The sequence below is a fragment of the Littorina saxatilis genome, linkage group LG6 (genome assembly GCF_037325665.1).
Source record: "Littorina saxatilis isolate snail1 linkage group LG6, US_GU_Lsax_2.0, whole genome shotgun sequence".
In the NCBI taxonomy this organism is placed as follows: domain Eukaryota; kingdom Metazoa; phylum Mollusca; class Gastropoda; order Littorinimorpha; family Littorinidae; genus Littorina; species Littorina saxatilis.
In genome coordinates, this window is record NC_090250.1 from 32894897 (window position 1) to 32908228 (window position 13332).

Sequence of the window (13332 nt, forward strand, 5' to 3'; positions counted from 1 at the left end):
ACATGTAACTGTCTGCTTTTCATTAAAAAGACGTATTTTCTGTCAGGGCAGTAAAATGTGTTGTAATAGGATGTGATGATGCAATCCTGATGAATTATGAAAAAACAACACCGTAATAATCACATGATCCAACAGCATGGCATTTTAACAAACATTAAAAACAAAAATCAAAAACTCTGCAACAGCTACTGCCTAATTCCAGTAGTTCTACAAAACACACCACACACACAAATTCTATCCTAATGAAAAACTGGAATTGAAATGCAGAACAAGTGTTCAGACAGAGAACGAACAAAAAAAAGTCTTCCAAACATTCCATTCCAATATTCCGGAACTAACGCTGTCACAGCAACAGGGAAAGGTTTAAACACAAATGCTTAGATTTTAAAAAGAGACATTGTTAATATTTTAACAAACAACAAGAGCAGACCAAAAATACTGTATGCTTCACTCGTCTTAGCCAAAACTTATGTTTGAAAGTATGACAGCAATAACGAAAGAATTATGAATTGAAGGAGTTGTCTTGTTAAAAGTTTTCCTTCCTCGTAGTATGAAGAGAAAATATTTCAGCTTGATGGATACCCCAAGAAAAAAAAAGAGTACAGCAGAAGAGTAAAAGAAACATTAAACAGAATCTGATTAGTGTGGACAGTCTGTCAAAGAAAGGCTGAAGCTTTCAAATTCATTAAGGTCTGTCTTGTTCTGCAGCAAACGAGACATCTGAAGCTAAGTTTATAATATCACTCATGTATGCTCAAATACCTATGATGTTTTGTTGTTTCAATGCAGACTGTTAAATCACACACGGGAAACATAGGGTAACTCTGTTCACACCATGCATTTAGCAATGATGATGAGGAACATTGTTCCAAATGATATAAGATTTTCTGTCATGTAAGCTTGTTTCATTTTTATATTTAGTCAAGTTTTGACTAAATATTTTAACATCGAGGGGGAATCGAAACGAGGGTCGTGGTGTATGTGCGTATGTGTGTGTGTGTGTGTGTGTGTGTGTAGAGCGATTCAGACTAACTACTGACCGATCTTTATGAAATTTGACATGAGAGTTCCTGGGTATGAAATCCCCGAACGTTTTTTTTCATTTTTTTTATAAATGTCTTTGATGACGTCATATCCGGCTTTTCGTGAAAGTTGAGGCGGCACTGTCACGCCCTCATTTTTCAACCAAATTGGTTGAAATTTTGGTCAAGTAATCTTCGACGAAGCCCGGACTTCGGTATTGCATTTCAGCTTGGTGGCTTAAAAATTAATTAATGACTTTGGTCATTAAAAATCTGAAAATTGTAAAAAAAAAATAAAAATTTATAAAACGATCCAAATTTACGTTCATCTTATTCTCCATCATTTGCTGATTCCAAAAACATATAAATATGTTATATTCGGATTAAAAACAAGCTCTGAAAATTAAATATATAAAAATTATTATCAAAATTAAATTGTCGAAATCAATTTAAAAACACTTTCATCTTATTCCTTGTCGGTTCCTGATTCCAAAAACATATAGATATGATATGTTTGGATTAAAAACACGCTCAGAAAGTTAAAACAAAGAGAGGTACAGAAAAGCGTGCTATCCTTCTTAGCGCAACTACTACCCCGCTCTTCTTGTCAATTTCACTGCCTTTGCCATGAGCGGTGGACTGACGATGCTACGAGTATACGGTCTTGCTGAAAAAATGGCATTGCGTTCAGTTTCATTCTGTGAGTTCGACAGCTACTTGACTAAATATTGTATTTTCGCCTTACGCGACTTGTTTTCTCTCTGTTTGAGTGTATTGTATGTACTTGTTTCAGATCAAATGCTCCATAATGAACTCTTTGCAGGGTTTTGGTTGTGTCTGCCATGATTTTCATGAAAAGTTCATTTTGTTTTCAGTCATTCAATTCTTCTTACTTCACACCTACTCAAGATAATAAGAGACACTTTTAAAAAAAACCCACTGAACTTGCTTAACCCTTTCGCTGCCAATCAAAACTTGCGTATGTGCATTCCTGACTGCCAGGGAATATTGGAGTTCGGGGTGTAATAATTCACAATAAATTCTAGCTCCAAACTGGCAGTAGGTAGGTAAGTAAAACTTATGTTATTTTTAAGGGAAATTGAACCAAGAATCTGTTTTTAGTGTCTAATCATGAAAAATGGAATTAGTTTGGCTTATAATGATGTTTAAATATGAACTTTTGAAAAATCAGTCCGGCGCATCTTCCGGTGCCTATGGATCAAACACAGGTGGCTGTTTTGCTTGCTTCAAGAAAGGATTATAATCACTATCATCTACCTGTTTCCAACGAATCGTCCGAAAGAAAATCTCCCCCTTCCTCTGTCAGTATCCATAATCATTTGCACCGCCTGTAGCGTCAGTCCGGCTTTGTTTTTCCCTACTAGGGCCCGGTCGACTGTCACCGTTAGCCATTTTGACGAGTCGAGATTTCTCTCCCCTACCCTGTCGCCAAGGCCGAAAATAGCCTTCAGACGCAAAACCGCGTCACCATTTATGTTTATTCATGAGAATGAGGTATCCTACCAAGCCATTGGCTGCTATTTGTGTTTCAGCAGTGACGTAGCATTTCTGGAAAATCCCAGAACGGAGAAGACGGGTTTACCCGTCCTAAGGCGCTGCGGCTGCACAAGCGCATGGCAGGTATACCCGTCCTAAGGCAGTCAAATGGTTAATATACCACTAGCGTGAAATATCCAAAGTCACTATAACCTCAGATCTACTTCTTTTGGTTGAAAGTTCAACCATAGGAAACCAACTATCAGGTTCTTTGGCATGAAAGAGTGATTCCAACGAGAAATAAATTTAGTAAGCATTTTTCAACCATACTATTATATGTGACCACTGTATTCACGGTTTCTCTTACACCTTTTATCTGTGTATTTTCTGTTTTAATCTAGACTACTCAATCCTTGCACAATCTGTAAGAATTTTTGAGGTTATGCTAGTAACTACTAAAACAAATATCTTGCGTTGAAAGTAAAGTCAGAACAATGTGGTTTTTTTTAAATTGAACAAGTCAAGGATTGTGGAAAAAAACAAAGTTCAGCTTTGGTTACTTGCTATAAAATGATCAGCCCCAGAAACTTCTTGCAGAAAGCAGCAAAAGCCTAGAAGTATAACAATTTTCTGGCAGTCTATAAAAAAAAAGAAAGGAAAAGAAACAAAACTAGGTAATGGAATGGGTGTACAACTGACAGTTTCAGTCAGTTTATTATCTCCCTTCTATTGAAAATCGACACAGCACCCCCCCAGGTAGTTGATTATTTTCTGTACTTGATCATGTGAAAATAGAACCGAATCACAGGAACGCTGAGGCTACACTCCAACTATCAAGCGTAAAGCTTGTGCAGGTTAGAACTATTTTAAAATGATTAAAGTAAGAAATTAACATCAGAAGGAAGAACGTTAATTAGCAAATGTTTGACAGAGAATTCAACCGCGGTTTAAAAATGTATAAGTAGTAGTACATGTAGCAGGTCAGTCCTTTCAAGCTATTCTTTGTCTAATATAAAGTGCTCGTAAAAGATTAAAAGGACAACTTGTGTTAATCTACTTGTCAATTTTTACGGCATTGTAATGCAGTGACAAATGAATGTTTTGAATGTGCAAATTTGTTCAGTTTTCCACAATAAAACTAAGTAAGTTTGAGGTAAAGAGTTACATTTTATTATTATCAAAATGCATAAACAAGTCTACAAGGAAATTCTGACATACACTTCTGGAACCCGCAGAACTTTTCCAAGAAAAGAAGATTTGCAATGCTACAAAACTGTCAAACCCAACCCATATTACTGTGTGTAATACTGTACACAGAGATAAATGAATATGAATGAAAATTAAGCTGCAATGAGATGAATGAAACTGAATTTATGATATCTAAGTAGTGCCAAGGCTGAAGTCTTTGTTGTACCACAAAACAATTTTTTATTTTTTTTTTGCTTAACGCCCAGCCGATTACGAAGGGCCATATCAGGGAGGTGCTGCTTTGACATATAACGTGCGCCACACACAAGACAGAAGTCGCAGCACAGGCTTCATGTCTCACCCAGTCACATTATTCTGACACCGGACCAACCAGTCCTAGCACTAACCCCATAATGCCAGACGCCAGGCGGAGTAGCCACTAGATTGCCAATTTTAAAGTCTTGGGTATGACCCGGCCGGGGTTTGATCTCGGGGCGGACGCCTTACCACTAGGCCAACCGTGCCGGTCCACAAAACAATGCTGGATCACTGATTTAAACTACTTCAAGCATTTTCCAATTAGTATCAAATAAAAAAAAGAAAGTTCACTCTGGAGAAAATTAAAAGGTCAAAGTTCTTCAAATTTTGTGCTGGTGCTAACATCAAAGATTTAATGAATAAGTGATCGCAAAAAGAATACTTAGTTGCTTTCAAAATGCTTTAAAAAAAGGTTTATTTGAATCAAATCTGGTCAGCCCTGTAGAGATTGTACACTCCTAGTCCTAACACTGGTATAAACTTGAAGAATTGTCTGAAACCAGAAAGTGACCGTTAGGAAAACAAAATCAAAACCTGAAACCTGATTATGAGCAGGATTGCAAAATGTTGCAAGCATATTGCATTTTCTCGATGCTGAACACATCTCCTTTGAACCACTGATTCAAAAGAGGTCTTATTTTGACTTTGAGACAACTGATGCAAATTACCCAAAATCGGCGCAACATGTGCTGGCCTTACCCAAAGCCTAAGAGGGCAGTTGGTATAAAACAGCTGGTATGTTTATTTCATGAATGTTTACTTTACTTAGTAAAACCATTACATGTAGTCATGAAAACGGCGATCGAGAGTGGCACATTTCTGAGGATTGCGAGATCATTTCAGCCTTGACACTTGGTGTTTGCAAATGAGATCTGCGATTAGTACAATTTAAATATCTGTATACAACAGTGGCGTCATGACTGTTATAGCAGTGTGGGAGGTACAAAGCGCTACAAGTCAGGACAGACAACTCAGCTGCAGCCCGTGCTTCATTACCCCATTCAGGGTAGCCTCCCCTGACTGGTACTTTGGGTCGTCGATGTTAATTTTGGCCAGGTCTTCGTCGATCTAAATATAGACATACATTGCGTATCTTACATTAACTTTGTCCTTACAGGACTGACTGCTCACTGTCCGAGGCACATCAGACTGCTGCAAAGCTGAAAGACTGAGCACATACCAACAAAACACAAAAAAGAACAAATAAATCAACTTAGAAATAAATAAATATTAATAAGTGAAAAATATTTTTTCTAAGTAAAATAAAGAAATGAATGCTGCAGGGGGAGACTTGTTGCTTTTAAAATTAAATATAAATGCATATATACAGGTATTTGAAAGAAAAAAGGTGTCCGCAGCAAATGCTAAAAACTGAGTAAACTGATTTTTTTGCTATGCAGAAAAGCGAAATATAATTCAAAGTACAAACACGGATAAGGATTGTACCACGCTATTCCACTGACATTTACACATTTCTCCTGATAAAATTTCAAGGAATCTGTCACAAGAAGTGTTACATACAAGGTTTTTAACAGTAAAATTCAGCTGCTACAAAGATTGAATAAAAGCTGTTTCATATATACATGTATATATTCAAAATGAGAAAATGGAGGAAAAAGCATGGGTATTAACATAAAGATATCCAAATGTAACATACACAGTTTCATATGATATATTACTCGGGACTCGTTGAAGGTATACACAAAGCATGGGTGCTTGTTTCAGAACAGAATGTGTGCTCTCCACAGTGTGATTAACAAAAGAATATATGGGAGACACAAGGGCAGGGGAATAATATGCACATGAAAATCGTATCATGTTCTATACAGGTAATTTCAAATATCGCTGACCACAACAGCAGTTGATGAAGAACACAGCATAGCCAACTTCTCAACATTGTTAATCAAGCTGACTGTACCCTTCCAAACTCAGATACACAAAACTAACTAGAAAAGAATAGCATGAAAAAATCTCTTGCACAAGAACTCCCCCCCCTCCCCCTCCCACTTAAAACAGATCTAAACCAATGAAAGGAAGAAAAAAAAGCAACAAAAAAGAAAAACAACAACAAAAACAGAAAACCCACACAAACCATCACAAAAAAGCCTTTTACCTGTTCCATGAAAGTTAAAATAAAACTGTCTCATTCAAAACATTTCTTCAAAAAGTTCACCACTCAAAATCCTCTTTTCCCTAAGAAAATCATGAAATCATAAAAAAAATTTGGCCCGCAAAAACTGTCAGGAAATAATCAAGCTTACAAAAGAAGAGAAGAGACTTTACCATGACGTGTTTGCTTGTGAGAAGGAAGTTGGGCACCATTGGTTCCATGCTGTGCAGAAACTCCATGCCCCGAGTAATGTCCATCGCAAACCTCAAGGCCTGGTTCTGGTCCACCACAATACCTGCACACACATTTGGAGTTTGTAACAAAAGACAAAAACAAGTCGCACAGAGTATATCGACCAAACCAATTTTAAAAACACACACACAAAACCAGGAAAATTAGAGATAGAATTCACAATGGCGGCCGAAAGTCAGACCTCAACTCGTAGACCTGTTTTCAAGCGATACAGTGTTCTGGAAGCTCTACAAGAAGTGATTTATGGATTACCACACAGAATAATACTTTTATGGGCTGTAATGTGAGTACCTGATGTTTGACACCAGTTTTAGCAGTGTTTTGTGTGGTTTTACGTGCTGCAATGTGTGTGTGTAAGTCCGGAAACTGTAATTTTTGACAAAAATGGTCATTATATCAATTTTTACTATAACAATCACAAACAAAGTCCAATGATCATGTCATCACATAATAGCCAAGGGTATAAGCAAAACACATGCCAAAGATCTAAGAGATATCTCAATAAATGATCGAGCAGTGAACCTACCGAAGAAAGCAAAATTTTGCCCTGGCACACAGCAATACCAAAATGCTGTTATACTGTGGCAGTGAAGGGGTTAAGACTCCCTCCTTTTTAAGACCTGATTTTCTGAAATTTTGGGAGGTCTTAAAAGGGGGGTTCCACTGTATTCCTTACCCGACTCTCCATGCAGCGTGTTGTAGAGGGAGCCAAAGGGCATGAACTGAGAAATGAGCACCAAGTTGGGGGGCTGGTTGCAGCACGCCAGCACCGGAAGCACATTAGGGTGATTGAAAATTCTGCAAAACAAAGCAATATCCTTTGGTTGAAACAGATTTAAAACATAAATACATGCATTTATTGTTTTAAATAATGTATCCTACAAGATATAAGATCCTTTGGTTTAAACAGATTTAAAACATAAATACAATTGCATGCATTTCTTGTTTAAAATAATGTATCCTACAAGATATAAGATCCTTGGGTTTAAACAGATTTAAAACATAAATACATGCATTTCTTGTTTAAAATAAGGTATGCTACAAGAACAGGAAAACAATGGTGACTGCGCCAAATGGTGACTTCCGTATACTTTGTTTTTCTTCTTCTTGTCATTCGCTGTTAGATCGTCAGTCCGGACTGCAGGACGAAACGTGCTGTCCTTTCCAAGTCCTCTCTGGGGCCGTATGGCTTCTTTTGTAGCGCTGTCTCCTCTGGCGTATACTTTGTTCAAACGTGAGTACAGTATTTTTGGTCTTTTTATCCTACAAGATATAAGATGAAGGTGTTCACCCTTACCTAAGTCGAGGGAACTCTTCCATGAAGTCTCGGGTGATGCGTTTGGTGACCTCACGGACGTTGAGGATTTTGGCGACGATGTCATTGTCCTGCCACGTTCCTCGCCATGTCTGCAACAGTGAAAAACATTCTGAAGCAACTTTGACAAAATCTTGACATGATAACATGTGAACCGATTGAAACACAAATCGGACAATAAATGTGAAATGCTTTATTTCTTGAACCATTGTCAAGTGTTTGAAGAATGTTTGAAAGGGGTCACCCATAGTACTGAAATCTCCATGCTGAAAACATCACAAAGAATGATGGGGTGAAGACTTTTGTCAGCATAAATGAAACAATTATACGGAAGCATCCCCTTGATATTTATCCAAGATATATATGCCTGTGGTGCATTCACCTTGTTTCATACTTTTTAAATGCACAATTATAGATTTTTCACATGATGTTCTCTAAGGTAAAAAAACCTAAACACCCGCTAAGATTTGTCTGTCGGGTATACATTGGAATCCTCTTTTCAAGACCTCTAAAAATCTGTGAAAATTAGGTCTTTAAAAAGGAGGTATCCCTGGAATAGTAGAAAATCCACAGGAGGTGTGAACAGAAAATAAGAGAAAGCACCGTCCTAAAAAGGGGAGGGGGTGAGGTGCAGTCTGAAATCGTTCAGTCTTAATCGTTCAATCTAAACAAGGGAGGAACGAACAGACGGACAGAATGGCCAAACTTGGTGCAAAGGACGAGCAAGAAGAAAACGCAGTAAGCTCTATAGATATGAAAACAATCATAAAATCTCTGCTTAAGACCCCCCCCTGACGCACAACAGCTACCAGCAACTGTCAAGGCCTGACCAGTTAACAATCTTTCACCTGAGAACAGGGCACAACAGACTGCAACAACACCTGCTCAACAAACTGCTAGCTGTGCCCTGCCCCATGTGCCTCTGTGGAGAAGCAGAACAAGACAGTTCACCTCCTACAGGACTGCAAGAACCTCAAGCCCTTGAGGACAGAGACTTGGCCCAGGCCGACGACACTCTAAGGCAAGCTGCACGGTCCCGTGGAAGCTCTAAAAAAGACCACCAGCTTCATACACAGAGCTGGACTCCAAGTGTAAAGGCGAACGACAAGAAAAAGAAAAAGGAAGAAGAACAAGGGAGGTTCCAATGTACAGTAACACAGAGAGTATCAACAGACACAGTCATACCTCTCCAGAATGTGTGGAGGCAATGTGTCCCACAAGCTGTAGCTGTCGGATGTCTATCCCTGTGTGACGGGACAGCATGGCATCTCCTGCACACCAGCATCACAACATCAACATCATCATCACTGCCATCGGAGGAGGCATACCCACTATAATCACCATCGTATCAACTTTAACCTCATTATCACTGCCATCAGAGGAGGCATACCCAATATTATCACCATCAGAACAATATCAACCTCATCATCACTGCCATCAAACGAAGCATAACCTACATCATTATCATCATCAGTCATATTGTGACAATCACTAACACCATCACCTGTACAGCGACAGACAACAAGCTGAAAAACTTATACAATGTACATTTCAAGACAAATAGGTTTGAAGGCAGGCAGTTTTCAATGACAGTCTTTGACCGTGCATACCTGTCTTATTTCATTTGCAGAGAAGAATTGCAATACATGTATTTAAAAAAAGCTAAAAAAAAGCAACTGCATGAGCCTAATCGAAGAGCTGATAAAAGAATTGATAAAAGGCAGCAAAGGAAAAACATTGATTCTGTAAACTTCTGTTGTGATACATGTACATGTACTCAAATTAAAAATCAGACTTTCATGATGTTAAGCTGATCCTTGGCAAGTGATTTTATAGAAAGCTTTTAGATTGAAACATACATGATTATGAATGTACCACACACAAATCTACTGTACTTACGGCTGCGAGTTTTGTAGCCCAACCAGCTTCGATCTTTGAAAGGGATTTTGCTGAGATCCTGGCCCAGAGCAATAGCACGGTCTGAAATAAAATATTAATAAAACTGAATGTTCCGAAACATAAACTCATCTTCCGAGAAAATAACCAAGAATCAGGTGAAAAAGATGTTGCGAACACTAACATAGTCATTTATGCATGTACTGTTGCTGTGTGTGTGTGTATGTATGTGTTTGTGTGTGTGCAGGTGCATGTGTGAGTCTGCAGATCTTCATATGTGTGTGTATTTTTAGGCATACCTTCATGTGACCATACTATAGGCTTTTGTGTGTGACGCTTGAGAGTGTGGCATGAAACGCATGACAAATATATCGATAGAAAATTAGACCTGACTGTAGAACACAACCGAATGATCCACATTTACAGACGTGTACACATTCTTCTTCTGTAGAAATTGGCTGTACCGTCCGCACATCATGGGTGCATGTAACTTGTAAGGTGTAAAGACCATGACTGAAAATCTTCTGGCACCACAAGTACCATGGGATTATCATTGCTCTTTCCTGCTTCAGACATGTATTTTCTGCCAGCAACTGCCCACCCGAAAGCAAAGCAGATTGCCAGAATTCCGCCATGGCCACATGCATCCACCTAACAAATTGTCCATAAAATGCTGAAAGTAAGGGCTTACATACCTTTCAACATACGGGCCAGGTAAGGTTTGCACTTGTCCAGTGGCACATCATTGAACTTGTTGGCAATGTTGACCAAGGCACCATTATTCACCAGATCCTGTCAAACAAAATATTTTGTATTGAAATACAGCCTGGCACAAATTAACATGATGATTCACCAGATCCTCTCAAACAAAATAAGTTATATATATATTGAATACAGCCTGGCACAATTTAACAGGACGATAATTTAAATTTAAATCAGAAAATATTGACCAAAGTCTACTGACTGCTGAATCAAACCTTCTGATGCCTCTGAAGCAGCTTTAACTTGGAGAGTTATTCCCCCCTCCCCAGCCCCTTTTTTTTTTACACCCATGGCAAATGACTCAGTCAATGAGTCAACATAATTCAATCAGCAAATTAACAAGTTCAAGCAAAGGTAACACTCTTGGGAGTCTCAGACTCGCTTTGATTTTGAAGTTTTATGTTAAATTAAAAGCACCCACCATTTCTTCCTGTAATAGTAACAAAAAGAAAGATTGTGCGTGTCATGACACAATAGACCATTCTGATAAGCATCGCTCCACGGCTATTGCCAGTTGTCTCTCTGACCGGACGCTACAGTCCTATGCGAATCTATCAAAACAAGAATACAGAGTTATCTCCCATATGTTTTTCGCGAGCACTGATCTAAATTTGAGATCAGTGTTCGCGAGACGAAAATGATTGCAGATTGGCTGACTTCGACAGTGATCTCCGTTCTGTTCTTCACAGTTATGATAAAAACATCGTTCTAGGGTCAAAACAAGTCGAAATTTTGGGACTGCTGCTGGAAGGAGACCGTAATATATGGTTGCATCACTGTCAACTGGTTACAGAAAAAATCGTCTGCTCCAGTGAGCGCCGAAACCAAACGGTTGATTATCACGTGACACTTTTGCCATATTTAGAGTTGTTTGCACAGTAAATACAGCCGCGAAAAATAGCTCGTTTGAAACTGTCTTACATATATCAATTCCTTTGTAATTTAAAAATTACACAACACCATGAAAAATCATTATCGACGATAGCGAATCTGCTTACATCCATAACACATTACGAAAAGATCTAAATTTGTAAAAAATCGATTTCCTCGCCAGACAAGGAAAACCAAGGCATCCTGTCAGGGAGAGAATGAGCCGAACTCATTTTGACTTGAGTTCAGGATGACAATTGACATGTGTTAGCGAGTGACTTACCTCGGCGATCTGTTCATATCCCCAGAAACAGGCATAGTGCAGGGGAGTGTTACCGTGTTCATTGATGGCGTTGATATTGGCTTTGTTGTGTATCAACTGAAACAAAGAAATGTAGTGACAATATTATCAACACATTTACTGATTCCAAGATTTGTTTGGACCCGAGTTGCATGCAGGTTGCTACCACCGTTATTTTTTGCCTTCTCTCTCTTTTTGTTTTGTTTACATACTCATTCCAAGATGGTGTGAATAAGTCTGAGAGTCTATGACACTGACAGTTATACAGTCCATGTGAACGTTCAAATTACACTGTAAGTGTAAGTGTAATTCAAATCTAAAATGCACAAAGCCTCAAGCTGAAATGCTCACCATCAAAACAGCGTCACGGTGTCCATGAGCAGCAGCTAGATGAAGTGGTGTGTCATCACCAAGGTTGGTGGCGTTGATGCGAGCCCCACGTAGAATCAGCATGTCCACGATGTTGGTCCGGCCTTCTCGACTAGCCCAGTGCAGCAGGCTGAACCTGTGGTCATCTCTGGAAAATATGAATGCAAGCAGAGATCTTTGAGAATGAAACATTGCCCAAAGGACACAGAAATAAAAATAACTGTCTAGGGTAGCATCAACTTTCGTATCCCTGATTGAAACAAACGAGCCCCACGTAGAATCAGCATGTCAACAATCTTGGTAGGGCCTTTTCCACTGAACCTTAGTCATCTCTCAAGAAAAAAAATGGATGCCCAATAAGCTCATCCTCAGGGTTTCATTTACTAGTGCGCCCTGCGCACTAAATCTGAAAATGTCCCATCACAATTTGTGTCAGTGCGTCAAAGGGCACATTGAGATTACGTACCACTGGGCCACCAAATGTACACTTTACATTGGAACACACACACACACACACACACACACACAGAGATAACACGATATAGCGCCTAATTCTCAGATGGCACCATATTGCACCATTTTGCATCTTTGGTCAAAACGCGTACAGGCCTCTTTGGCGCTTCCTGCCTTCGACTATGCCCCATCGGAATTTGGTTGAGGGGGACAAATGTCCCATTGCCTTTTTCTCCCAGGTTAAACCCTGCATCCTACTGCTTTTAATTTGATGTACAGGAGCAATGTACACAAACAGAGATCTGTGAGTGTGACTGTGAGTGTGAGCATGAACAATTGCTAAAAAGGACAAAGTTTCAAAATTAGAAATACGGTATTAATAATTAGTGTCTAGGTTAGCATCGACTTTCTTATCCCTGATTGAAAGAAACACAGGTAATGATTCACACACGCTTGGGCGTTCTCTGAGAACAACCGCTGTCATAATTTGTGTAAAATGTCATATTTTTGTCAAAAGTACAATTTCTTTTTTTTATGTTATTGTTAGTACATTGTAAGAACACAGCTTGAAATGAAAGCCTGCCTCAGACTGTGCAAAAAGTAGAGCTGTCAGTGTCATTGTCAACCCACGGAAAGCCTAAGTGTAACAATTTCAAGTGTAGCACTAGCTAGTGGTGTTATACAATACAATACAATACAATACAATAACTTTATTAATCTCTAAAAGAGAAATTGCATTGCTGAGCTTTTGTGTCCGTAATAAAACATACATAAAACATTCAAAAATAAACATTTGTTCTTTGTCATTCATACATTCTTGTGTTCTTATACATTTCTTCAATTCATACATCAATATTCTATCATAATTATGTACATACATTTATTCTCTTTTAACAGTCTGTCTTCAAACGCATCTCAGAGAGGGGCTAGAGATTTGTGTTGTGCCATAGGTAAAATCATGTGCTTAGCTATGAAGTGT

General features: G+C 38.7%; 1 protein-coding gene across 2 annotated transcripts in view; it reads right to left on the reverse strand.

The window, feature by feature from the left end:
* Nucleotides 1–13332, reverse strand: part of LOC138969039 (scaffold protein ILK-like) — a 28256-nt gene that overhangs the window by 8994 nt on the left and 5930 nt on the right. The window contains exons 2-10 of one of the 2 annotated variants that reach the window (XM_070341730.1): nucleotides 11883–12048; nucleotides 11514–11609; nucleotides 10294–10390; nucleotides 9602–9682; nucleotides 8888–8973; nucleotides 7685–7794; nucleotides 7064–7185; nucleotides 6309–6430; nucleotides 5022–5093 (exon numbers count right to left, since the gene is read on the reverse strand). In XM_070341730.1, the coding sequence (XP_070197831.1) occupies nucleotides 5022–5093; nucleotides 6309–6430; nucleotides 7064–7185; nucleotides 7685–7794; nucleotides 8888–8973; nucleotides 9602–9682; nucleotides 10294–10390; nucleotides 11514–11609; nucleotides 11883–12048 (952 nt within the window). The remainder of the gene's footprint in view (nucleotides 1–5021; nucleotides 5094–6308; nucleotides 6431–7063; nucleotides 7186–7684; nucleotides 7795–8887; nucleotides 8974–9601; nucleotides 9683–10293; nucleotides 10391–11513; nucleotides 11610–11882; nucleotides 12049–13332) is intronic. The other variant, XM_070341731.1, reaches the window with a different exon arrangement.